The sequence below is a fragment of the Scatophagus argus genome, chromosome 8 (assembly GCF_020382885.2).
Source record: "Scatophagus argus isolate fScaArg1 chromosome 8, fScaArg1.pri, whole genome shotgun sequence".
Taxonomy (NCBI): domain Eukaryota; kingdom Metazoa; phylum Chordata; class Actinopteri; family Scatophagidae; genus Scatophagus; species Scatophagus argus.
The window spans coordinates 13732790-13758834 of NC_058500.1; the positions used below are offsets into that span (position 1 = coordinate 13732790).

The window sequence follows — 26045 nt, forward strand, 5'->3', positions numbered from 1 at the left end:
ATTCATCAATACAAATAGCTTAAACATAATGTGATAACATAAAATTATAATGATAATATAATGAGTTAAAACAGATATATTCAGTATTAAAGCAAACAATATACCAAGGACTTTTGCCTTAAAGGATCTGAATCCTTGATTTTTCGTCACTACACAGCAGGATTAGATCATGTAGGTTAGTATACAATCAGAACCTCCCTCTCTGTCAGTAACTGCAGATGTCCTGCAGGTGTCAGCAGCCTGTTAAAGCTGCATGTCTGTCTGACGGCAGCAATACAACGTGGGTGTCAGCCTGTCAACTAAGGGCCCTGTGTCAACAGCAGAGGGAAGAAGAAGAGTCGTAGAGGAGGAAACCAGAAAGTAACTGTGCTGTAGACATGGACCTGCGGTCTGAGCTGCTCAAATCCATCTGGTATGGTTTTACGGCCCTGGATCTGGAGAAGAGCGGTAAGGTGTCCAAGTCTCAGCTGAAGGTGAGTGAACTACCTGAATTTAAGGGAACTTTTTATTTATCGTCTTGGAAATGTACTCTTTTACTCCTTTTACTGCTCATTTCCTACTTCAATTTATATTCCTTCACGTGGGCTCACTCTGAGAAAGATAAGATGAACATATTTAACGTGCTCTGCGTACTAAAACTCAAAACTGCAGTTGTATTTTAGACTTTTTTTCATATATATATTTGGTTGCACGCTTCAGGAAACAAGAGTGTTTGCAATCTGAGTTTTTCATCAATATTTCCTGTGTGAAACTCAGTTTATAAACCCCATGCTGTCTGACAAGGAACAAATTTGTTCCCTATATTTCTAGTAAAATGCTTTCACTGCTGAAAGAAGGCACAATATGCACCTCTGTCTGGCAAGAGCACGAGAGTAACAGTTTGCGCTCAGTCTGTATATGAATGGGAGCTCTCATCTCCAAGCTGTGCTTACACTGGGCCTCCATGTACCAGCTTGTAGTGCAAAGAGTCTTATGGCACTGGCCCTAACCAGAGAACAGCCTGCTGAATAGAGTATCTTCACACCATGAGCCTGTGTATATAGAAAGAACACTGTTACAGTTAGAGAAAGAGACAATGTGGAAACATGCTGGTGATTGTTGTCTCTTGCCACAGGGCTTCAATGAAGCCACTGTATTTTTGTTGATCTCATTGTTATATCACTCGCTCTTGGTATGGCCTCCATTTCCAGCCACCTCCACGTTGCTGCGATGTGCTGCCTGCCACTCCTGGCTCACAGGGAGCCAGCCTCATGATTAGGCTTATCCCCCTCATGCATGGGGCCTGTGTACAGACACCATGTTCTTTAGACGCGCTCAGAAGCAAGCAGTTTGCATGCCATGTCCTCAGAAATGACAGATGTTTTAGTGCACCGGAGTTTAGAGACAGGATGTGGTTATGGCTCAACACACGGAGACTGGTTGTCTGATAAAAAGTGTTCTACATCTCAAGATATTACACGCCCTTAGCTGAAGAAATTTATAGCTGTGAAAACACGGTTTTACAGAGTAAAATCCTGTCTGACATAGTAGTATACTAGTCATACATCCTAGTAATATAGTAGTAATAACATTAATAGCAGTCCACTGACCAGATATAGTAGTTTATGTGATTTATTGCTTATGATATAAATGCTTTTAGCATGTATTATAGATAGTTGATTTCCATGTTTTGCTATTTCGTTAATCTTCATTTTCATTTATTTTATTTTTGTTTGTATTATTTAATTTTCAAATTGTTATTATATATTTTTTCACATCATGATTCTCTTTCTCTCTGTATTATCTTTTTAGTTTGTCAGTCAAATGTAAAACAAACTTTGAGCTTTTGCCATACAATATTTTCTTGTTTCTTGCTGACCTCAGCCACCTCAAGTTTTACTTTATTTTTCACACGTACGCACGTAAAAACAAAAATATTTTTATCTAATTACAATGCATAAAAATGAAACATTTCAGTTCCCCAAAGACCAAAATGAACATCCTCTTATGTTGGTCTATGTTTTCTGAGGGAATAGTGTCATAAAAGTTTCATCCCAGCAAACAAACTCAACTGTTCATTACATACACAGCATGTAACATAACAAATCCATAGGGCTCATAAATATTTCTGTCCTGTATGTGGTGATTTTTCAGGTGCTGTCCCACAACCTGTGCACAGTCTTGTGTATCCCTCACGACCCTGTTGCTTTGGAGGAGCACTTCAGGGATGATGATGATGGTCCAGTTTCCAGTCAGGGTTATATGCCCTACCTCAACAAATACATTCTGGATAAGGTGATGAAAACACATCACTATGCTCTTTTTTGTCGCGTTGCAATACTGCCAGAGTTTTTCTTCAATATCTGCCTTTTGTTGTTGCAGGTTGTCGAAGGATCTTTTATTAAGGAGAACGTTGATGAGCTCTGTTGGACTCTTACGGCAAAGAAAAACTACCAGACGGACAAAACCAGCAGCACTGTTCTGCCAGAGAAGGATGCTTTTCGGCTTTGGTGCCTTTTTAATTTTCTCTCTGAAGACAAGTACCCTTTGGTTATGGTCCCTGACGAGGTAGGCTCAACTAGAATTTGTTTAGACTTAAAAAGGAATTTCTTCACATTCATTCCAATTTCTATTTTCTTCTAAACTTCTTGCATGACAAAATTTCTTGTTTTGATTTTCTTCAATCAAAACATGACTGGACTGAAAAAAACACGTCTAATGGAAGATTATTTACCAAAAGCAAACAGATTTGCACATGTTGAAATCATTGTTGATCGTGGCTGCGTATGATGACGGTGACACTTGTTTCTAAATTTAGCCGCATGGATATTTTGACTTAAAGTGTTCTGTACAATTCTGAGACTGTAGTCAGTAATCTGTGACCTAAAACTGGTGTTGGATCTTTGACAAACGCTAAATACACTGAAACCTTGTTACTTGCCATCATGGAACATGGTGCTCTTTTCATGCAACAGTGTGGGCTTGTTTCTCACTTGCAAACTCTCATTTTGGTTTCCTGTCGATTGTTTTTCACAGCTGCTGCCAAGAGAAAGACCTACATTTCAAGGGCAGAGTAGTTTCTGTCATACTGAGTTCAAGAAAACATTATCCAGTTTTATTTTGGTGCATGCTTCACACACCAACCACGGGACAAATGTGGAACGATACTACAGTGTTATAAATACCATTACTTAAGTGTGATTAATCGAGAGTCAACATAAATAAAAGTTAGCCTTGAGGAGGACGACATTGTTGGATGTGATTTACTGTGGCATTTTATGTTGAAAATTGGAAACTACAAAATAAAGCTCCTCAACTTTAGTGAAGTAAAAGAAATAAAACAAACCCACACACACAAAAAGATACTTGATAACAGTGAAGGAAATAGTTACCTTAGTTAGTCAGTTTTTCTCTCAAAGACGCGTAAATGAATGGTGTTGTTTATCCCTCTCAGGACTTTTGCTTTCTTTTCCTCTTTAGGTGGAGTACCTCCTCAAGAAGGTATGCATGGCTATGAGTATTGAGTTCAACTGTGTTGAATTGGAGGACTTCTTCTCCCAAGACTCAGCGCAGCAGAATGGCATTACTGTTTGGGTTTTCCTGGAGATGATGAACTCTGGAAAGATAACCAGAGGAATTGATAAGAGCATTGTCAGCATGGCTATAGAGGAAGTGTACCGGGAGATAGTTGGTGATGTCCTCAAAGAGGTAGGAGAGCCACCTGCCAACAGAAGTCTGCCTAATGGTTCCTGACTTGCTCTACATTGAGTTGGTGACTGTATATGTATGTGTCGGTGGTGGTGCGTGCAGGGTTATCTGTGGAAGAAAGGCCAGCTGAGGAGGAACTGGAAGGAGCGCTGGTTCACCTTACGGCCGAGCAACTTGTCCTACTACACCGGAGAGGACCGCAAGGAGTGCCAGGGCAGCATAGCTCTGGATGGGAATTGCTGTGTGGAGGTAAGCAGCTGGAGATGATCATCTTTCAAAGTTGAACGCTGTTAACACTGGAAAGAACTGTGTCTTTTTATAACAGTGTGTTCTTTTTCAGTTTATCCAGAAAAGAAATACATACTGCTCATGTGCTTTCTTTTGTACATTTGAGTCAAGATATCATTCTTTAAGCTAGCGGTTCCCAACCTAGGGGTGGGGACACCCCCAAGGTGTCACAGGATTAAAAAAACACAAAACAAAAGTCACATGTTGGTTAACCAAAGTTCATCTTTTTATGACTTCCCTCGTCTTTGGTTTTTCTTTCAAATTACTGGAAAAATTCACGAATTTACATAAAATACTCAAAAGCCAACAAACAAATGTAGTTTTAGCTATATTGCTAAAATAATAAATAATAATCAGTATAGCAGAACCAGAGATGTTTTTATTCCAAGTATGCCTCCTCTGTTTGAAAATTTGGCAAACTTGGTAATTTGACTCAATAGCTATTGCCATTTCTTTACATTACATTTACATTTTCTGACACATTTTTACTTTACTATTTTTCTACTTGCTGTTAAGATGCAGATTAAAGTGAAGGTGGAAACTGTTGTACAATAGTTGTAAGTGACGTGGCACTAATCACGCAAGACCCTCCCCCTCTCTTCTAAAGAATTTATACTTCATACCCTTCAGCAAAGAGGAGAAATACTTAACCCTTCCTCTTTTCTGACTTTCTCCACCCCCAGTGAGTTTCTGACACTCCTCAATTAGACATAGCATCATATATAGGTGTCATAATCCAAAAAGCCTGGGAACCATCATGTTTCTTAAAGCACAACAGTTGGATACCTAATTTTGCTTTGTTTCACAATCAGATTTCCTCACAAACCTCGCAGAGCTCAAGATAATAGAGGCAGCCTCATTCTCATGAATGATCCTTTATGATCCTGAAACCTGCAGTAACAGAGGGGAAAGACTGTTTTGGCTGTTTTTCTGGCTTTTGACATGAACACTGGGTCAATTATTAGCCCGCCAATGCCACATGAGTGATGACAAACAAAATGTGGTCGAGTACTGAGTACTGAACTACACACTGAACTATGTGTGAGTAACACAACAAAGCAAAACAAGCTGTCACTCTGAAATCATGCTTTATTATAGGAAGTAGACCATTTTTTTCACTCACTACTATATATTTCAGAAATGGTCACAACACATGTAAAAACAAAAAATAAAACAAAACAATGCAGGATGAAGGGATATTTACTGATAAAATTAATGTTTGGCTTGTTACAGGTACTGCCAGACCGGGATGGGAAGAGGTGCATGTTTTGTCTGAAAACTCTCTCCAAGACTTATGAGATGAGCGCCTCAGACACCAAACAGAGGCAAGAGTGGACTACAGGTCAGAGGAGGCTCACATTCAGTGATATTAATCACTGATTAGTCTTGGATTGATCTTAAAAGCTGCATCTTCATATTGACACATTTAACACCATCTCCCTTACAGCCATTCAAACAGCCATCAGGCTGCACGTGGAGGGAAAAAACTCCCTCCACAAAGATCTGAAGCTGAAGCGGCGCGAACAACGTGAGCAGCGGGAGAAGAGACGGCAGGCTAAGGAGGAGGAGCTGCAGAGGCTGCGGGCTCTGCAGGAGGAACGGGAGCGTAAGCTGGCTGAGCTGGAACTCCTGAAGGAGGCACAAAAGCAGGCTCAGGCCCTCATGAAGCAGGACGAGCAGAGGAGGCATCAGCAGCACGAACAGCTCCAGCGTACCCTGGAGATCCAGCTGAGAGAGGCTGAGGAGGTGAGTGTGGGAGTGAAAAACAAGAGAGAAAAGTTTAAGAGTTTGACTTATGTTGAATTTGAGGGTCAATTTCTTTGCCTCTTGCTGTGTGTCTTAAGGCCAGGGTCAGTATGCAGGCAGAGATGGCTCTGAAAGAGGAAGAAGCAGAGAAGCAGAGGAAGAGGATCCACGAGCTGGAGGAGATGCAGAAGCGTTTGGAGGAGGCACTGCAGCAGGAGATCAAAGCCAGGCTGGATGAGGAGGCCTTCCGCTTAGCTCAAGCAGGGTAGAGTTTTATATGCCACCTATCTGCGCTAAAACATGATTAGAGACTTACACACACCATCACCGCACAATAAGAAGTCATTTGTTTGGGTTAACAGCCTGCAAACATTAATGTGTGAGCTTGTGTGATGCGCTTGTGTGCAGACAGCAGACATTGAGTTTAGCTGTTACAAGGAGTTCATGTTCTGTTATGTTCCTGAGGAAGTTGAGCCGCCAGCAGAGGAAGTTGTTGAATGCTGCCATAAGTCAGATGTATTGTGTGGCTGTTTCTGTGCTCTCTCAACCCTAAAGTAGAACATGCATAATGAACTGATCACATAAATCTGGACACGGCTTCAGCATTCAACAATGTAATTACTGAAACAATACATGAGTATGTGATCCTCTTAATCATCACAATTAAGCAATCCTGCATTTTTTTTAAAGAAAATCTAATTGCTTTGTATTCTCTGTTGTGTCCAGCCTACTGGCTGAGGAGGAGGAGAAAATGAAGGCCCTGATGTCCCTGCAGGAGGAGCAAGAGGAGTACATCCTGAAGACACAGAGGGAGAAGCAGGAGCTGAAACAGGAAATGGAGGCCAAATCTCGGGCCTTAGATGAGGCGCAGAGGCAGCTGGAGGAGGTCCGCGCAAACCGACACCGGGTTGACCAGGATGTAGTGGTAAGAGTCAAAAAATTAAAACCCTGCCTGATTTCACAGTTAAATAAGAAAAAAAATTCTCAAAAATACATTCAACTGTGTCCAAATCATTAGTTTCTTATCTTGTAAATGTTTCTTATTGGGGATCTGGCGTGATATGTAAATAAAACACTGAGCCAGTCGCATCGGTTTTATGTTGTACACCAGTAAAGTTAAATTTCAAGGCTATTCTACTGTTATTAACCCATTTACGTCAGCCTTTATTAACCTAGTTCAGTGCCTGTTGATATTTAAAATCTCTTGGGATCTAAAAAGCTGTTCTATTGACAAGAACACAGCAGAGGACAGGAAATGTTTCATGCTATTTCTTCAAAAACAAAAAGCTTTGTTTGAGAAAAGACTGCAGGCAACAAGACAAACGATTCCTGCAACAGGAGGGTGTAGCAAATCCTACATCAGAGTTGAGACAACGAGACGAATCCATTGCTCCGAGTCTCTCTGAACAGTCAGTGGTCAGTGGAACCTCCCCAGAGGGGTAACGAAAGGGGATGGCCTGTGGTGACTCTGTGGTGCCATCCACAACTTTTATCAGTGGTAACGGTAGCTGCTCTGTTTCTCTGACAGGCTGCCCAGAGGAAACTTCGCCAGGCGAGCACCAACGTCAAACACTGGAACGTCCAGATGAACAGACTGATGCGACCAATCGGACCGGGCGGTATGTGTGTCATCTGTACGGCATGAACACGTAGCATCTAGAGAGCTTGATTTACAGCTTTCATTTTCACAGAGGACATTTTGACATGTCAGCGCACAGGTGTAAGCAAGAAAATGAAAGAAAAATATCTTTTCCAGTGTGTTTCAATCTACTACCAATATGCAAATATTCTATTTTGAAGACATTTAGATGAACAGCTGGTGCCACTAGTTCTCCAGCCGGGCACCATTAAACAACTGCAGAAGAAACGGGCACAACAAAATGATGTAATAAAATCAGTGCCTCAAATGGTGGAAGACAAAGCAGAAAATTCAGCATTTGAATTATTTCCTCGGTGTGTACTTGTAGGTTACTAAAAGTCAGTGTTAAATGCTGTAGCTGTAGGCGGGTTAACATTTAACAAGGGTTCAGACACTAATGTGTCATCATTTTCAGCATCTTCATCTTATGAATTAACTTGCCTGCTGTAAGCATTTGTTTATTTTCTGAAATGTTTTGTTTGTGCCGTCCTTGTTTTTAGAAAAGAGGCCGTCGCTGGGAGGCTCTTTCTCAAGTTTCCAGGTCCCCACGCAGAGGGATCCTGGGCTGCGTCTTAGAAAGAGATCAGAATCAGAGGATCGGGATGAGGAGAGCAAAGAAAATGTTAACAACCGAGCCGGGTGTGATTTAGACAAACGCCACTCCCATGCCTCTAATGGAGATATGGACATCCCCTAAAAACATGAATCACAGAGGCTGCATGGGTCATTTCTGGTCACTCTGAGGTTTTCTGACAGAAAGGCCAAGAGATGAAGTGTGAAACATATGACAACAGTGGTTTTACAGGACTAACATTCCTATTAAATGTGGAATTTACTGACCTCATGTCACAGACGGTAGCCGTTTAAAGCATTTTAATGACAAGTTGTATTTGAAAAAATTCACTGCTCAACTAATGCTTTGGCAGCATGATTTCAGTTATATAACTGAAACACTATTATGTGACTATATTACAAAGATAGACCCATAACAATGTTTCAGTTTATATAATATTTTTGAATTTTTTGATGTAAAAAGTTCAGTGTTAAGAGTTTACTGCAAGTCTAATAACGTCACTCCTGATGAACAGGAAAGAGAGAAACTCTCAATGAACTTCCTGGTTCTACTGTCAGTTAACATAATTGTAAATAAATGAGTGAATTGATGCCTTAACCTGATTCCTGTGGTAAATTATGTGCAGCACACAATTCAAAGAAACCGCGATCTTCACTTTCAATAAAATCTCAACTGATGAAGTGAATAGCTGAAATGACTTACTTTAAATAAGCTATAAAATAACTTACATTTTAATGGCAAAGAGGACGCATTGGGACAAGCCGAAGCCCACTCTGCTGAATATGCAATCTGCACGTCCTCTTTAGTTTGAGTCAGACTTGAGATGCGTCATCACTGACCAATTTGACGGCTTTTGATGATAAAAACTCTCAGCAAACATTAAATGGCGCAAACTCATGAAAGTCATGTGGATTGATTTTTAGCAATCATAACCTGTAGTAAGAGGTCATGTTTCATTTTTTAGTAGACTTTTCACCTTTCTTTACAGTAAAGTACATTATTCAGAGTTACAGTTATAATTGCAAAGAATATAGTTAAAAATATAGTACTAATTTAAGTACTTTTTTTATATAGGAGAGATAATTCTACTCATTTCTATATGTACTTTATATACTGGATACTCTAATCCAACACAGTTAAATACAGCAGCACTTCTAAATCTGAACGTATGACTTTTTTTTTTTTTACTTTTTTTGTAAGTACATCAAGGTGTATAAAGCCCGGCCGGATGTATTTAATATTTACTTCATTGTGTTTTTATACTGACAGATAACAGGATTGTTGCATGATGATTAGATTAACCATTAATGAATCGGGGGGATATGTACCATGAAATAATAAAACACAAATGATGAGATGTTGTACTTATTTTTAGAGGATCAGCATTACTTCGGTTTAGTATAACGTTTTCATAACGGACAAAACTCATAATCAAACACAATTTGTTACAGTAGTGTAGTTTAATAGTATCGCTTGCCAAGCAAAGGTACAATTCAACATGTTATTATGGTGCACACTGAACCAGAAGGCTTCCTTCTCTGTCTGGTTGGTTATCATGTGAAGGTGAAATTTGTCTAGGAAAATAATCAGATTGATGAACATTACTTCCCCTGCATATGTCGAAATGTCTACAATGACTTTATCTGTCTAGTTAAGTCAATTTTATTTATTTAGACCAAAATTAAAGATTTAATGTCTATATCTGCAGATGTGATCAAAGCCACAAAGATCCTGTTAGTGTCACTGCAGGTGCAGAATAAATGCCTGTGTTGCAGCAACATAACAGCGAATATCACTGTTGTTTTTGTAATCTGTGTTAACAGAGAGACCTTGACTCCTCATGGAGCTGTCTCTAGGATCCAGACCGATGTGTGTTTGCGCGCGCGTGCGCGTGCGTGTGTCTGTTTTGAATGGGGGGGGCTATGTACTGGCATGTGACGATGGGGGGGGGGGGGGTGTGTGGAGCAAAGCAAAGCAAAGCAAAGCTAGGAGCAGCAAGGAGAAAGTCGGGGAGGGATTATCGGTTAACTATGCTTATCTGCATGTGATATGGTTGCGGACTAAAGTGTCCAAACTGCTTTCTCTTGCTCTTGGGCTAAGCGGTTTGTCAGCTCGGTTGCCACATGAAGGCCTGAGCCAATCTAACTTTAAGTTAGCAGTCTGACGTTAGCTCCTGCTGTTAGCTAACTCCTGCTTGTGACTTCAAGCAACTTGTCAACAGCCGATCGATCCTGGACGGGACTCAGGACTGCTTTCCCTACTTGTTTATTCTAGCCTGTTGACAATTTCTCGCGCAGCAAAAATCTTCTCAACCAGCATCACTATTGGGAGAGGTAAGCTAACTTGGCAAGTCAGCTAACGTTATTTAAAGGAACACACGGGAATGTGGGTCAGCCACGCTAACAGCTAGTAACATTTCTCAGTCAACATTCAAGGTTAGTAGCTAACTAGCTAAGTTAGCTAGCCGTACCGACACTCTTCGACGATCGACCGAGCTACTAATTTATACGTCTCTTACTTTTAGATTAAGTGAAAGGGTAGCTGTGTTTACAGTATACCAGTCCTTTCGTTTTTAAATGTTTCTACCCAGTTACAGTCATCTTAGTGACTCATACAATTCATAGTAATTTTAGCAGATATTTCCGAGAACCCGTGTGACAGGTTCGCTGTTAGACGACAAGTCTCAGCACTCCTGGTTAATCTCGGGTGTTTTCCCGTGAAACAATATGAAAACAAAGGTAAAGTTCGGGCCATCATGTAATGACAGTGTTTATTGTTTAAACATTTATACATTCCTGTTAAGTAGACGCTTTGGGATATTTGTCAAGCCGCAGCTAGCTACATACATGGACGGATTAATCCACCAGGGGGCCGCGGGGCAAATATGTAACACCCCCCACCACCACCACAAAAAAGAAAAAAAAAGAAAGCCCCCTATCGCCCCGCAAACGATCAGCACTTCTCAGTGTGTACATAGTGCATGCACCCTGTTCCCTTGAAGCACCCACCAAGTACACTGTGCACCCTACCATGGAACCGAGGCAAACAATAATACAGATGTCTCCCAGCTTCAGTAGAGACAAAGGTTGCTTTTTAAGATAGTGGAGAACACACTGAAATGTTTAGGACATACAAGTGCCAGACCAAAAACTGTGGCTGGCTTAGGAATTTTGAGTTGTGGGCCCTGTGGTTTTAGAAATGGGGCCCTTATTTATGTCCAGATTTTAGCCCCGTAGACATACACTGTGATTGGAAACTGTTATTTCATATCACTAAGTAAGCTGAGTGATATGAAATATGTCTGTAGAGATTTTACTGTACTGGTTGTACTATGTTGTACTATGGTAGCTGTCCTATTAACCTGTCTAAATGTATTATGCAATTGTGGGCATGTTGCTAATCAGTGTGTAGGACTTTCTTGCAGCTATAATAGATTTTTATAATGATATTTTTGATCAGTTTAATGAAGTGTCTTAATCTGTTAGTCGTTCAGTTTGCTGCATTATCTATAGCTAGACATTTCTCACTGGTTATTTTAATTTTCTATTTTTCATAATATATAGATATCAAGATGAAATTACATAAACCATGATAGAGAGTCTCTTTTGGTAGCCATACAAGTTTGTCTTTTGGCAATTAAAAAAAATAATTATAATAAAAAAGAAAAGCCTGTGACATTAAGGGCTCTTAATGGTCTGGGGTCCTTGCTTGTCTGTTCTACTGGCCTAGCAGGTAATCCAGGCATGCCTACACAGTGTGTGTATATCTTGTCATAAGCCTATTACTATCAAGGACATTCTCTGGCTGCTCAAACACAACCAGTCATAGTGGACTGACTCAGGAAAGGGCACCTAAATAAACATGTTGTTAAAGATTAGTAAATGTGCTTATTTCAGTTATAAGTGATTATGCAAATAACTAAAGCCATACCATAGATGCACTGTGTGCTTAGGGGAAAAACGGACAGCAGGGGAAGCGTTTTAGCTCTGCGGCTTGTTATGACAAACTTTATATTCAGTTTGTTTAGGGGCTGGTCACTGGAATTGTTGGACCATTAACCACTTACATTCTGGATGATTTATGGATATTTGAGGTCCTTTAGTAGTAATATGATGCTCATTTTTGCTCTAGATGTAATCCTCATGTTAAGTACACGATGCTAATTCAATTACTTATTTGAAATAAAGTCTTTCATTCTTCAGCAGTTGGGCTATGATGCCAACGTGACAGGAGGGGATCCGCTGAGTCAGCTCCAACAGGAACCATGGAATGGTTTCAGCAAACTGCTACAGAGCAGCACGAAAGGGTGAACGGCTACTGCAAACCCAGATCCCCCCAGCAGACAGCTGATGTCAGGTGGACGCTACCGGAAGCAGAGTCTGGCGGTTCAGACAGCTCTGGGGGGACAGAACTGCAAGAGTTGAAAGTGAGAGAAAGTGAGGATGAGGAAGACAAAGAGGAGAAAGAGGTAGTTCCTAGCTCTAAACGTCAGAAGGTGGACCAGACCAAAAAAGAAAAACAGAGTCTGGATCAGGAGAATAGCAAGCAAGACAGCAGTGCAACATCCAGTTACACAGGTAAGGCTTTGATTTCACAGTCCTGTGACTTGCTTCTTGGAAAGTGCAGCATGACGTATGTAGATGGCAGATAGTTCTTGAACCTTAATATTCATGTTTTTTTTGGGGGGGGGGGGGGCACAGACCTGTCACATACCTCATCGCCCTCGCTGTCAGAACAGCTGCGTCTTGGCCGAGAAGACAGCACAGGATCTGGGATCAGTGTGGAGTGTAAGGTCTGTGGGGACAAAGCCTCTGGATTCCACTATGGTGTGCATGCCTGTGAGGGTTGCAAGGTAATACAGTGAATGTATCGCAACAGAATAAGAAAAAAAAAACAACAAAACAACAAAAACCTTCAGTTATTGATCACAGCAATTTTGTGCTCTCAGACATGAGTTGCTGAAATGGTAATGTTGTTCCTTGCTCAGGGCTTTTTCCGACGAACTGTGCGAATGAAACTGGAATACGATCGCTGTGAGCGTTCTTGCAAGATTCAGAAGAAGAATCGTAACAAGTGCCAATATTGTCGATTCCAGAAGTGCCTGTCTTTGGGAATGTCCCATGATGGTGAGTGGGCAAATATTTTAGCAAATGAACCTAGCCGATGAAGCCATGTTAATTAAAATTGAAATGCATTAATTATTTTTACAAATCCGGGATTTGAATTGAAATGTAGCCTGTACTGAATCTAAAGTGAGCCACAAATCTGCTCATGCATTGCTATGCCTTTCTGATCTCTTTTAACACCTCAGTATTCAAAAGTAGGCATTTTACTGACTCTTGAATCTGTTCCAAATTCAAAATCAGGTATCAGAACCCGGCCACGGTACTAATTAAGTGATTTAATCACAAATGTCCCCTCAAAAATAAGGTGTGTGTGCGTGTGTGTTTCCCCAGCGATTCGATATGGACGTATGCCTGAGGCGGAGAGAAAGAAGCTGGTGGCAGGTCTGCTTGCCGAAGAACTGAATCTGGGCAAACCAGGTGGCTCAGACTTGAAGACCTTGGCCAAGCAAGTCAACACAGCCTACCTGAAGAATCTCAGCATGACTAAGAAGAGGGCCCGCAGCATCCTGACAGGCAAAACCAGCAGCACCTCGGTACACTATAGTTTTAAAATGGCTCATCTGAATATAGGGAAGAAATACAGGGAACTGCAGTGCTGACCCTTAACTGTTGGTTGCTTGAACTACTATATTATTCAGAAATTAAAGCATAGCATATTGTTTATTAATGTTACTCTAACTTTTTTCTGGTTTAACGCCTCATCTGAAAATAAGATAACCACAAATTACCTGATTATATAAAATCTATTCCTTTGTTTCTAGCTAATCCTCAACGCGGTCCCCTTTAAAAATGTTATGTGAGCAATATTCTAAGTTTAAGTCTTTGAAGTTACAGATGATTATTTGTGACAAATCAATTTTTGTCTTGTTTTTAGCCATTTGTGATCTATGATGTGGACACGCTCTGGAAGGCAGAAAGTGGTTTGGTATGGAGCCAGTTAGTTCCAGGTGCACCGTTGACCAAGGAGATTGGGGTCCATGTTTTCTACCGCTGTCAGTGCACCACAGTGGAGACTGTGCGAGAACTCACTGAGTTTGCCAAGTGTATTCCAGGGTTTGTGGACCTCTTCCTTAATGACCAGGTGAGTCACTGTCTGTGCAGCGTGCTGGACAGCAAGATGATTTGTGTGTTGCTGTTTTAGTTCAGGCACTGATGCACACATGTTTGTGCGCTTTCTGCAGGTGACTTTGCTGAAGTATGGTGTGCATGAGGCTATTTTTGCCATGCTGCCCTCTCTCATGAACAAAGATGGGCTGTTGGTCGCCAATGGTAAAGGCTTCGTGACCCGGGAGTTTCTGCGCAGCTTAAGAAAGCCCTTTAGTGAGATCATGGAGCCCAAGTTTGAGTTTGCTGTCAAGTTTAATGCTCTGGAGCTGGATGACAGTGACCTGGCTCTGTTTGTTGCTGCCATTATTCTCTGTGGAGGTGAGACTGAAGGGTTTTTTTTAGTGAAGAATTCACTGTTTATTGTTATTTTGAGAGTATCTGCAAGTCTTGAAAAGCACTGAATTCAGTGATACAATGTTTTTGTATCTGACTGCGGGCTGTTAGGAGACACTCTGGTAGAGGAAGAGTGGGGTTGTATCAGTTTTTTGTAAAGTTTCAACTGTACTTTTGCTTCCATCATTCTTTTATACTCTGGTATGTAAGGGTAACTGCTATTCTATTTGACATTAAAAAGGTCTCATAAAAACTAACTTGGTGAAACCCTGTATGCTTGTTCAGAGTAAATTGTGACTCATCATAAGATGTCCTTTGGTATCTTCTTCCAGATCGTCCTGGGCTAATAAACGTGAAGCAGGTGGAGCAGAGTCAGGACAACATCCTACAAGCCCTGGACCTCCACTTGCAGGCAAACCACTCTGACTCAGTCTACCTCTTCCCCAAGCTGCTGCAGAAGATGGCCGACCTCCGTCAGCTGGTTACAGAGAATGTTCACCTTGTCCAAAAGATCAAAAAGACTGAGTCGGAGACCTCACTTCACCCTCTACTACAGGAGATCTACAAAGACATGTATTAGTATTCTCCAGCACAGACTGCTTTTAGCAATACTGTTACAGACTGAATTTACATTTACACTGCGTTCAGTACAAGCACTGTTCCACTTACAGGCATGGATTTTAACATGCAGATGAGGCAAAGTCATGTGGTAGGGCTAACACAATCAGCAAAGTCTTCTCAATGTCAGCATTACCCTCAGCACAGCAATGTGTGTGTGCGTGGTGTGTGTATGTGTGAGTTTGTGTGTGTGAGATGAGCATCTGGAATCATTTGCTGCAAGTCCTAGTTTCCCACAACGGTCACTTAACAGAGAGAATGATATGTTTTCTCACCAAGGCTGCTCCTATTACAGTCTAATAGCAAAACTGACCCCAGAGCAGTGTCTAGAGAGAGTTTCTCCTCGCGTGTGAAGGGAAAGTGTTTCATGTTCTTTCACCAGTGGCGTAAGTTGAAACGGAGAAGAGTCGTCAACTTTTACTGTGCAACATTTTGTTATTATGCCAATGTCTTTGATCAAGTGATTGTTCTCAGACTTTTGGTACAGCTGTTTTTTGTTTACATCATTCTAATTATTATCATCGTCACCAATGATTGCTACTTTGCCATTTGGTTTATAGAACACAAACTGGGCTGGCTCCAGCAGTGTAGAGCTCTCTCAAAGCAGCTCTCTGTGCAATACCATTGCCATTTGTCAATAAATGTGGAGATCCAAGTTATGTAGGTTTTGTCTTAAAGCCATCTACCTAAGTGGTAACTAATGGACTATGCTGCACAGATTATGTTTCTGAAGCTGACACTATGAACACATGACCCATTGAAGTACAAGGGACCGCATGTTTTTTTTTCTTTTTTTCCTTATTTTGACATGCAAATTATCATGAACTTGCCATTTTAAGGTTTTTCTTAGTTTTTTCTTTGTAATTATGTTACTAATTATTTGTAATTGTTGATCATATTTGTAAGGGCAAAACATGAATTATCATGTTTTATGTATTGTACGTATATCTGTGGCTTTCGTATTACTTGCCTGCCCGTTTAGTTTAGGTTGCACCACATATATCGTCAGGCTTACCAACTAGCTTTTCCTTGATGAGGAATTGGGATTTCATGCCTTAGCAGGATTTACCTAAAACCAGCATACTGTATCATGATGTCGTGAATGGGAAAATTAATGATGATGATTAGAAATTAACATCCAGCATTCGGTATGATAAGTCGTTTCTGTATTCACCCAAGATGTAACAGCCCTCGGTTACTACCCTTTTTGTGTACAGTCTTTATTTGTGTTGTTAGGAGGGGCACAAGTGTAACAGCCTTATAATACTTTAGCCAGAATTCATACATTTCCAACTGTGTTTTCCACATATTCTGTAGGTCCTCGTTGTTGTTTTTTTTTCTCCATTGTACTAATTCTGAATGGACTGCATTATGTCAGCACCAGTGCACACAGTCCACCTTCAAAAGTCTCCTCTTGTGCTCTTATTCTGTCTTGATCCCTATCTACCTCTAATGTATGATCTGTGACATTATTCCACTGTCTCATCTAATCTTTGACATTTTTATTTGCCTTAATTTCCTGCTATTGGTACACATTGCAAATTTGATATTATTGGCTGATGTGCAGTGTGCCAAGACAGTAAAGCGTGTGGATGGATAAAAAGAAAGGTCACCAAAACATTGATGTAAGCTACCTCTATGCCTGTGCAAGTGATGGATTGACATATTTGTTCACAAAAAAAAAACATGTTAAGACTTGAAAGAATTTCGTCCTTATAGTCGCATGTAACCTATCTATAGATCTAGTTTAGTTATATCGCTCTTATAAACTTTATTAGAAATATTACCACTGATTTTTCTCCATTTTTATTATAAGACAGATTATATGTCCAGTGCACATGCCTGCAGTTTATTAACCTTGTTGAAACACCACAGCCAAACTGCGGAAGAACTCGGCCAAAGGGGTGGATGAATGTGCATTTGGAATAACGTGTAAACATTAGGGTCGCGTTTTTATTGGTCCGTTGCTAATTGGTAAAAGGAACCGGCTGTCAACTATTTAGATGGTGAGAAAGACGCTGCCTGGCGGCACACTCAAAACACACGGAGGATGGACTCGGCCCGTAGTCGAAGTATCTGTAGGTAAGCGGCAGTAGTTTGTGTGTGGAGTCAGTGAAGGGGGACATTACAGCTAAATTGGTGCTCCGACGCCAAGAAACGTTGCGAAGTTAAGTGGTTACAGGCGGGGGAGCGGGCCGTCCACTGGTCGGAGGGTTGGCAGTTCAGTCCGTGGCATCTGCGGCTTTTACAAGTGTCCCTGGGCAAGAACCTGAACCCCACATTGTGAATGGTCCTCAGCCAGCGGTCTGTGGACGTCTGTGTGTCTGCCTGATTGCTGAATGCCAGTAGAAAGAGGGCGTTTTATAAGTACAAGCCTTCTACTATTTAAATCGCAACCGAGAGCCGGTGGTACGTTCAAATGCAGCTAAAAACAATTCTGGTGATTTGGGAAAGTCATTGTTTAAAATGAAATAACACAAAGTTGTTGTTTTGTTTTTTTTTTTGTTGAAGTTGGAGGAGAATAGTGTTGGGGAACCATATGGGGGCAATACGAGTGGACGTCTAACGAGATGAGACTAAGCGTTCAACTGTTAAACGAAACGGTTGGCTGTCTTAAATCAGCCGTTGGTAACAACATTTCTCTAAACTGCGTTTGGTGTTGATTTTTTTTTTTTAATTAGCATACTCTGTGCAAAACTCTCCTGTAAGAAATGTGGACATGGTTAAATAGCGAGGTCAGTGACTTCGGTAACGTTTGGCATTTGCAGGTAGCTTACGGTGTCTCTCATCGTGGGACAACCGTTAGCAGCGTTCAATGTACCGTCGCTGTTTTGTAAATGGCGGACTTACAAGTTGTATCCTGGGCTTCCCAAGTGTCTTTGCGAGCAAGTTTAACAAAATATGCTTTCATTGTGACAGTGAGGAATAGGAATAGGATTTGGCTCTTGTGTAGCTGCGTCTTAACGTTTTGATGTCGCTATGAAACACAAGCTTGAGAGTTTGACGTGAAAGTAAGACTTAAGTCTTTACTCGGTCTTCGCTATTCTGTGTGACTTGACTGGCTTTATTTGGTCAAACTCCAGGAATAATAAAAATTTGTATGAAATTGTGAGACAGGCCTAATGCATCAAATGGACCAGGCCTCTGCAAATTTACTACATCACTGACAATAATGTTAAAGTGCTGTCGTTTTTAATGGCCAGTTGCCATTTTTAAGGTGCCTCCAAACTGCCATTTGACTTGTGACGTGACTCAAGAGTTGCCCCAGAAGACATAAAACAGCTCTGCTTTTAACACTAAATGGTTGAAAACTGCTGCCGTTCCTTTTCGTTACAGGCATTTCATAAATGGCTCTTGCAGATTAGGTCCGAGGTGTAATTATCTTCATGAATGGCCAGTTCTACCATCAGCCCAAATATGTAGGTACTTTCAAAAAGGTGGATGCTGGTATGGTGAACGCTGCAGGTAAGTTATTTACATTTCTCCCTCAGTTGCATGTAGCTAAATTAAAAAGAAAGTGACATGCACACAGATTTCCTTGGCTCACTCGGTGCTTTCCACCACCAGGTACCTCCATGTCCATCAAGCTGAAGCTGAAGCAGCTGTGGCAGGTCGAAGAAGTTCAGTTCCTACCGTCTCCTCCTCCAGTGTGACTTGCGCTCCACCTGACAGAAGAGGGTCAGAGCCTGCTCTTCTGCAGGCTGAGGTGAGGTCCACGCAGGGCTGCAGCACATCGCAGTTTGTTAATGTGTCGGATCCTCAACACTACAATGGCCGTCTGGCAGCAAGTTTACCTGAGGAACAGTCACAAGGTATTGGAGGTTTTCATTGGTGAAACTGACTTAAGTCAGTATTACTCCATATTTAACTTACATTTTCTTTGCAGGTACTGACTCTCACCTCATTGCTTCTTTGGAATCGGACCAGAGCTCAGAAGTTGCTCAGGTATGTGATAGGAGAAATGTGCAGTTTTGTTCATTTTAATTGTGATCCTTAAAGAGTGAAGTTTGGTAAATTAAACCAAGCTGAATCCAAGAGGCCTGTGCTCATTGCATAGTTTCTGTGTCCAGCAGACTTTCTCCAATGAGACAACAGAGGATGGTGCTGCTGCTGCCGCCTCCTCCAGTACCCAGACGAAAGAAGAGAACATGAACAACTACATCCAGAGTGAAAATGTGACCTGTGGAATCTGCATGGACAAGGTGTATGAAAAGATGGAGGCAAGAAACCGTGTTTTTGGAATCTTGCCAAACTGCAATCACTCTTTCTGTTTACAATGCATCAAGACCTGGAGGAATACAAAAGACCTTGGGCCAGATGTGGTTAAGTAGGTTTCAGTAATATATTAATATTTAACAGCAACTGATAATACACCTTAAAGGATTTGACTTGACATTATTCCCACATTATTAATGATTATTCCCCAGGAGCTGCCCACAGTGCAGAGTGAGGTCTGGCTTTTATGTGCCCAACAAATACTGGGTTGAAGGACCAGCGAAGGAAAGTGTAATAGCTGCCTTCAAAGAGAAATTCAGGTATGGTGTGTTTCAGTTCTGATAGCAGCACTACTCACTGTAGCTGGGCCCAACACAGCTGATGTTCTCTTAAATGTCCACACCAGCACAGTTGAAATCATTTTGTCCTATATACTATTATACAAACGGCTTGGGACTAAAGTCCACCCTTATTTTGTACTTTGAGGGTATGTCGTACTGTACCTAGAATACCTTCAGTCATCTTTCTTCTTTATGATCGACCGGAACTCCAACTTGACATCTTGATTCTTGCCCAGCCTTGTCCTGATTTTGTAAGTCGATGTCAAATGTGAGTGATTGTGCCTGACATGCTGTAGGGTTACATTCAAGTTAACTGATGAAACTTAGTTGTGTTTGCAAACTTCAAAAGGCATAAAAATGTGGCCACAGTTTCTGTGCAACACATCTGTGGCTAATGGATGGCACATATTGCTAACAAAATAAGTCTTTGGGTTCCAGAAATAAAAATGGGGATGAATTTAAACAGCCTTACAGACTGTGCTGTTTAAAGCAGCTTAGAAACACATGCTACTGTTCTGTTTTGTCTCATGTCTTATGATTCTAGCAAGAAGAGCTGCAGTTACTACATGCGATACAGATGCTGCCCCTTCAAAACAGAGTGCCTTTATCGACATGACAAACGTGCACGTCGCAGGTCATTTCCGGTAAAAATAAATTAATAAATGCATAAATAATCCCTGTCGTATGCTATTGTTCTCTCCTCCAGTGGTGTGCACGAGATGATGTTTGTGTCCTTTCCTCTTTGTTTGTTGTTTAACAGTATCATACCGAAGATGAAGATGACCACAGTGGTGTAGATCTGGTAAATCTTTTCATAGCCATGACTCTTCTCAGTGGTGGCGGCGGCGATGATGATGATGACGACGACGACGATGATGACTACTTTGACTTCCCTTTTTATCTGTCTGAAGAGTATGGTTTCTGAGCTTTTTCATTCTTTTTGTCCATGCCTGAAACCGTTGAATGGGGTATTAATTATAGTATTGCCACCAGAAGAACGCACAACTGTATTTTGACCCTTGTATGCTTGTTGGGTCTGTATTGAAAACTCGTCATTAGTACTAGTGATCGAGATCAGGGATATCAACTGTGTGCCATGGAGGGCAAAGTGTGTTCAGGTTTGTAACTGCAGTCAGACTATGGCGGGAAGACTAACTGACCAGTACTCCTTCAACCAGAGAGGAACTAACCTGTGAAATCACTTGCTACAGTCTCGGTTTGGAGAACATGTACACTTGGCTCTTCGTGGCACGTGGTTTGTTGCCCCTGCTCTAGATGCAGACATCCTGTGTGGGGCAAATCTTTAATCTCCAATGATCTTGTAGTTATTATGTTTAGTTTATGCCACCATTCTGTGGCCATAGTGCTTCAAACATGTTGCAGATTAATTTTCCCTGAATCTCATGGACAGGAGTGCTTAATTCTGACTTCTGTACCAGCTATTTGCACAATTTTGTTATTTTTAAAGTGCTGCGTGGATGATAGTTTTAATTGTCTATAGATAAAAAGTATTCTGTACCCCTGTCTTGCTAATGTTTTCTACTGCCTGCCTCAAGTGATAGTCATGACACTGTTTTCCTAGTTTTGGCAAGAACAAAATGTTAAGCTTTTATTTCTTTTAAATAAGTTGTACTTGTACACAGAAAATAAAACATTACTTCACAGTTTGTCTCACTGAAGAAACGCTTCATGCTCTTCACTGATACTTTAAATCGTTTAAAAATGCTGTGGGAGGGGAATCTGTAGCGTTACACTTTCACCACTAGGTGGAGGCGTCGTGCATGCCTGTCAAATTACACTCACGAAAAAGAAACGTCGCCACAACTGGCGGCAGTGGCAAGCTGGTCCGTCATGGTGTAAACCTTCACCAGGTAGTATGGACGCCGGCATGTCGCTGAGTCGGTTTGACGGGCAGTCGATGCTGTTGGTCCGGTCGCTTCTGTCTGGGGTCTCCGGTGCTCGTAGAGCTCTGGGCGTCTTCCACAGACAGCAGCGAGCCGATCCCGGAGTGTCACTGTCTAACTTCATAGAGACACTGTGCCAAGACGAAGTTAGCTGTCCAGATACTGAACCCCAGACACTAACTGTGTAAGTAACATTACGTGCCTGTAAAATACGTCTAACGTTAACATTGACATCAAATTAGCTTAGCATCCTCAGCGTGCGGGTGTTTGGTTTGAACAGTTGACGGGCTGGGCGCACGAACCTGGACTGCAGTCTTCTTTTATATTCATACTGCATCATTGTAAGTTGTCATAGAATGCACATGTCAGTGTTAACAAACAAAATGGTCCTGATTGTGATACTTTAATTAACCTAACCCAAGTAGTGGAATTAATTTGTACTTGACTCAATAGTTATTAATTATTTAGTTGATAGTATGTAGTAACTCAGATTTGTTTTAGGTGCTGCCGCTCTCCCTGGAAAAGACACAGAAACACACATGAGAAATTGGGAAAGCAAATAAATCTGTTTGGCTACTGCAGCTGCTGAGAAATTCACCAGCTCGCTGTGGCTGGATGCCTGCCACACTGGCAAAATTCACAGCCCAGATGTACCTCCGCAAAAATATCACATCTGTGAAATTTGCTAATATGAAAATCTGCCACTAACATACACAATACAATGCAATATAACAGAACCCCCCGGAATAGAAGAAGATGGTTAAATGCTTCACCATATGACCCAATAGTCATCTGTCCTGTCATGTTATTTATGGATGGAATTGAAGTTAAAATAAATTATTCCCCCTGTTTGCTGGGGACCCCTGAGAGTCTCTGGACCACACTTTGAAAACCACGGCACTAAACTGAGCACCTGAAGAAATTATAAATGCATTCCTTTCGATGTCAATAACATGCTGCTAATGCATCGATTCATCAGTATTAACAACCTAATAATGTGACTTACTGTATACAAGTATGTCAGTCAGCAACATATCACCATGTTAACTTAATACCATGAAATGGTGACCTTCAGCTGTGCACCAGAAAAGTGCTAAATTAAGACAAACTGTTGACATCTGTTACCATATTATTTCAAATGTCTGTGCCTCACATCCATTTTTCCATCATCTGTTTTAGTAAACCGCTGGTGTGCCTGTTTCCAGCATTATTCAAGCAGAACCTGCTGTCCTTCATCTATCTGGTCTGCCCGGTTCTTCCTCGGACGGCTGTCCTCCGTCTGCTCAAATGCCTCAGCCAGGACTCTCAGCCAAACTCCTGGGTCTCTGCTCAGGTTAAACAGTTGGAAAGAAACCTGGGGGTCCACAGTGAGGAGCCTCTGTGCACTCTGCTGTGCAGCCAGAGACTCAAGGAGCTGTCACAGCGTTTGGATGGCTTTAGTGAGACTGGAGGATGGGCTAAGTGTTTCAATGGCCGAGCAGTAGAATCTGGGTCTCAGAGTTCATCTGGTTTATCAGACCTGGGGCCACAAAGGAAAAGGAAGGGCAGCTTTGTCACTCAGGACTCCAGTGGAGAGGAAATGGGACAGCAGAGTAAGCGGATAAAGATGGATGTCTGTGGCAGTGATTCTCTCGATCCTGAAGAACCGAGCGCAAAAGCAGAGATATCAAGAAGAATAGAAAGCAGTGCTCTAGTCGAGACTCCTGCTGAAGAACTGCCAGACAGTCTGTGTGATGCCGTGCCTGAACATATAAAGGTAAAGACTTTGTCTGTCGTTTATCATCCATTTTCACCAGTGTGATTTATTACCATTAAGGAACATTTGTTTCCAGTGATGGTTGGACAGCCATTTTGGGCACTAATACAAACATTATTTTTGTTATCACACAGATTACAGTCAAAATAACAAATTATGGTCTATTTCCATTTATTTAGGTCTCTGTTCTTCAAATGAAAGAATTACTAGAAAGTGAGACAGAGGTAAGAGGCTTTTTTTACTTCAGGCAGAGAATTCCAATTGGTGTTATTCTAATTATTATTGTCGTCTGTTTTTAGTGGGACCAGAGCTCAGTGGATGTGTTCAAAGTGCTGAACGAGTGTGACCCTGGCCAAGTATGTCCTCAGATTTTTATTGTTGACTTTTTTCATTAATTTCATTTCATTTCATTTCTGTAAGTGAGGGAGCTGCTGTACTGCATCCTACAGTTGTTATTGAATATATAGCAGCTCTGATATGAGAAATAAAGAGGAGAACAAGACATATTATTAACTGCTTCTGCTGTTAAAGAAACCAAGAATCTTCACTGAATCACTCATGTTAAATATTTGCTTACTGATTGTCTGTGAAAGGACTTATCCAACATGTCCACTTCTCATGTTTAGGTGGAAATGTTATGCAGCATGCTGAGTTTGCCTGACTTACCAGAGCAAACTCTGCTTAAACTGTGCAGCAGTATTTTGACTCCCTCTCCTGACCTCAGCTACAGCACGGCAACAACTCTCATTAAAAGCCTCCTGCTGAAGAAGGTACCTTACTGAATATGCAAAGGGCACAACATGCGTCGCTGTGTTTGATACTGACAGTATATCATTTTCCTATACATGCAGGTCCTGTCCCTGTCAGAACCGGCCTCCAGATGTCTGGTCACTGCAGTAACGTTGCTGTGTAGCCGCTGTCCCAGACCAATGTGCCACGCTCTAGTCAGGCCAGTTCTTGAAGAAAACAACACAGGCAAAGAACCCTTTGTGATCATTTATTAACACTGCTTGTCACAGGAGCTGCCATGGATTCGGTGTCCTGGTTCAAGTACATGTTAACAAGACAGATGCTATGATGTTATGACCTTATTACTCGCCTGTCACATGCCCTGTGCGTGAACTATGTTGAACTTTGCTCTGTTTTCAGGAAATCCACAGGCGGAGCTTCTGAACAGGCTGATAGAAGGCAGCTTGGATTCCCATTACAGGCTGCTGGTGCTTCAGTGAGATAATTTACCTTCTGTATATGCATCAAAGAAGCACCAAAATAATAATAGAATCATATGGTCATTAGTTGCTTAGTGATGCTCCTTTTTATGTTTTTTTCCCCCAGAATGACATTCAAAATAGCATGGAATGAGGCAGTGCTCTCTGTTATCCACTGCCTGCTCGACTGCAAGGTAATCTGAATGTTTATCCGTGGGAAAAATGCTGCAAGACCACTTGGTCATAATATTCACTGTTATTGAGTTGGTTGTGTTTTTTTCCCCCCCAGCCTGACTTGAGTGAAGAAATGTTCACACAGTTCACTGAGCAGCTCGTCAGCCAGGGTCCTCAATTCACAAAGTCTGTGAAGTTTGCAAAAATGATGCTAACAGTCCTCACCAAATATGGCAGTTATGTAAGTTTGTCATTCTGTAATATGCAAAATGGCTGAGCAGTTGATGAAATAGTGTTTGTAATCTTTCTGGAAATGTATTTTAATGTGCTTTTCAGGTGACTGCTGCACACAAACACTCCCTGGACAGCTGCCTGATGTTAAATGCAACCTTCCTGAAAAAGTCTCTCCAAGCTGCTTTGAAAAGAATCTCACACTCATGACATTTCATCTGACCTGAAACATGTTAATAAAACTGTTGAAATAAGTTCTTGTCCACTTCTTGGCAATATTTTGACCTGACTGAGCAGTCTGACACAAAAGGAAATGACAATTCCTCTCTGAATCAGGTCTTATTAAATACGTTGCGAAATACTGACATTTGAATTCTTGACTTTTGTCAGCCTGAAACTTTGGTGTTGCGGTTCGGACTCATTCTGCTGTCATATCGATCACTAGGTATGCATGAAATTACTTTGAAGGTTATTTAAATGAATAAAATCTTTTGAATGAAAAATATACCTTGGTGGAGCATAATCGAGTATGTTTACTCAAGCATTGTGCGTAAATACAGTTTTGAGGTACTTTACCTGAACATCTCTGTATAGTTTTCCTTAAACTTCTACTTTACACATTTCAGAGGGAAATGTTGTACCTTTTGCTCCACTAAAATTATTTGAGATCTACAATGACCAGTTATGACACTGATTACAGATAAAATGACTTGTTCAGCTTGTGTGATACACAGCTGTAGATCAAACTGCACAATATATAATTAGAATTTTCTCCACTTTGAATATTTTGAACTTAAAAGCTTCTTATATTTTTAAAGCAAATGTATGAAAAGGCTTATAACACAGCAGTCCAACAGTGACAGATGTTATTATATAGAATGAATACTTTTAATACACAGATTCATTTAATAGGATATAGGACTCTAACTTATGAGGCGGTATTGCTTGATTGCTTGAACCTTTTTTAACACTTACTTTAAGATATAAGTAAGTAAGTACTAATGCTGAAACTAAACATCACCATACTCCTTGGTATTTATATACACAGCTGTCTTGTTATATAATGTAGCTAAATAAAAAGACCAGTTCTTTTTAACT

The 26045-nt window shown here is 41.1% G+C and overlaps 4 protein-coding genes across 7 annotated transcripts; all 4 read left to right on the forward strand.

Moving 5' to 3' along the window:
* The first annotated feature begins 293 nt into the window (after nucleotides 1-293).
* Nucleotides 294-8531, forward strand: LOC124063603 (differentially expressed in FDCP 6 homolog). Its single transcript, XM_046397414.1, has 11 exons — nucleotides 294-473; nucleotides 2134-2274; nucleotides 2362-2547; nucleotides 3460-3687; nucleotides 3790-3936; nucleotides 5209-5317; nucleotides 5423-5721; nucleotides 5820-5986; nucleotides 6448-6646; nucleotides 7250-7340; nucleotides 7861-8531. The coding sequence occupies exons 1-11, from the start codon at nucleotides 378-380 to the stop codon at nucleotides 8055-8057; spliced, it is 1860 nt and encodes a 619-aa protein (XP_046253370.1). The 5' UTR covers nucleotides 294-377; the 3' UTR covers nucleotides 8058-8531.
* A 1354-nt stretch (nucleotides 8532-9885) lies between these two features.
* Nucleotides 9886-16736, forward strand: ppardb (peroxisome proliferator-activated receptor delta b). Of its 3 annotated transcripts, none has more exons than XM_046395907.1 (8): nucleotides 9886-10267; nucleotides 12122-12511; nucleotides 12635-12786; nucleotides 12922-13060; nucleotides 13391-13593; nucleotides 13935-14141; nucleotides 14242-14485; nucleotides 14833-16736. In XM_046395907.1, the coding sequence occupies exons 2-8, from the start codon at nucleotides 12199-12201 to the stop codon at nucleotides 15078-15080; spliced, it is 1506 nt and encodes a 501-aa protein (XP_046251863.1). In that variant the 5' UTR covers nucleotides 9886-10267; nucleotides 12122-12198; the 3' UTR covers nucleotides 15081-16736. The 3 variants fall into 3 exon arrangements, with proteins under 3 accessions (XP_046251863.1, XP_046251861.1, XP_046251862.1); XM_046395905.1 differs by having other exon boundaries at nucleotides 12137-12511; XM_046395906.1 differs by having other exon boundaries at nucleotides 12140-12511.
* On the forward strand, nucleotides 16707-21353 carry mkrn4 (makorin, ring finger protein, 4). Of its 2 annotated transcripts, none has more exons than XM_046395908.1 (8): nucleotides 16707-17200; nucleotides 18455-18583; nucleotides 18686-18930; nucleotides 19005-19063; nucleotides 19189-19445; nucleotides 19546-19653; nucleotides 20219-20318; nucleotides 20435-21353. In XM_046395908.1, exons 1-8 carry the CDS (start codon nucleotides 17169-17171, stop codon nucleotides 20597-20599), a joined length of 1095 nt encoding a protein of 364 aa, XP_046251864.1. In that variant the 5' UTR covers nucleotides 16707-17168; the 3' UTR covers nucleotides 20600-21353. The 2 variants fall into 2 exon arrangements, with proteins under 2 accessions (XP_046251864.1, XP_046251865.1); XM_046395909.1 differs by having other exon boundaries at nucleotides 19192-19445.
* A 54-nt stretch (nucleotides 21354-21407) lies between these two features.
* On the forward strand, nucleotides 21408-25308 carry fance (FA complementation group E). Its single transcript, XM_046395904.1, has 10 exons — nucleotides 21408-21762; nucleotides 22758-23334; nucleotides 23514-23558; nucleotides 23634-23690; nucleotides 23961-24104; nucleotides 24186-24309; nucleotides 24484-24559; nucleotides 24670-24736; nucleotides 24832-24957; nucleotides 25053-25308. Exons 1-10 carry the CDS (start codon nucleotides 21551-21553, stop codon nucleotides 25155-25157), a joined length of 1533 nt encoding a protein of 510 aa, XP_046251860.1. The 5' UTR covers nucleotides 21408-21550; the 3' UTR covers nucleotides 25158-25308.
* Nucleotides 25309-26045: the final 737 nt, after the last annotated feature.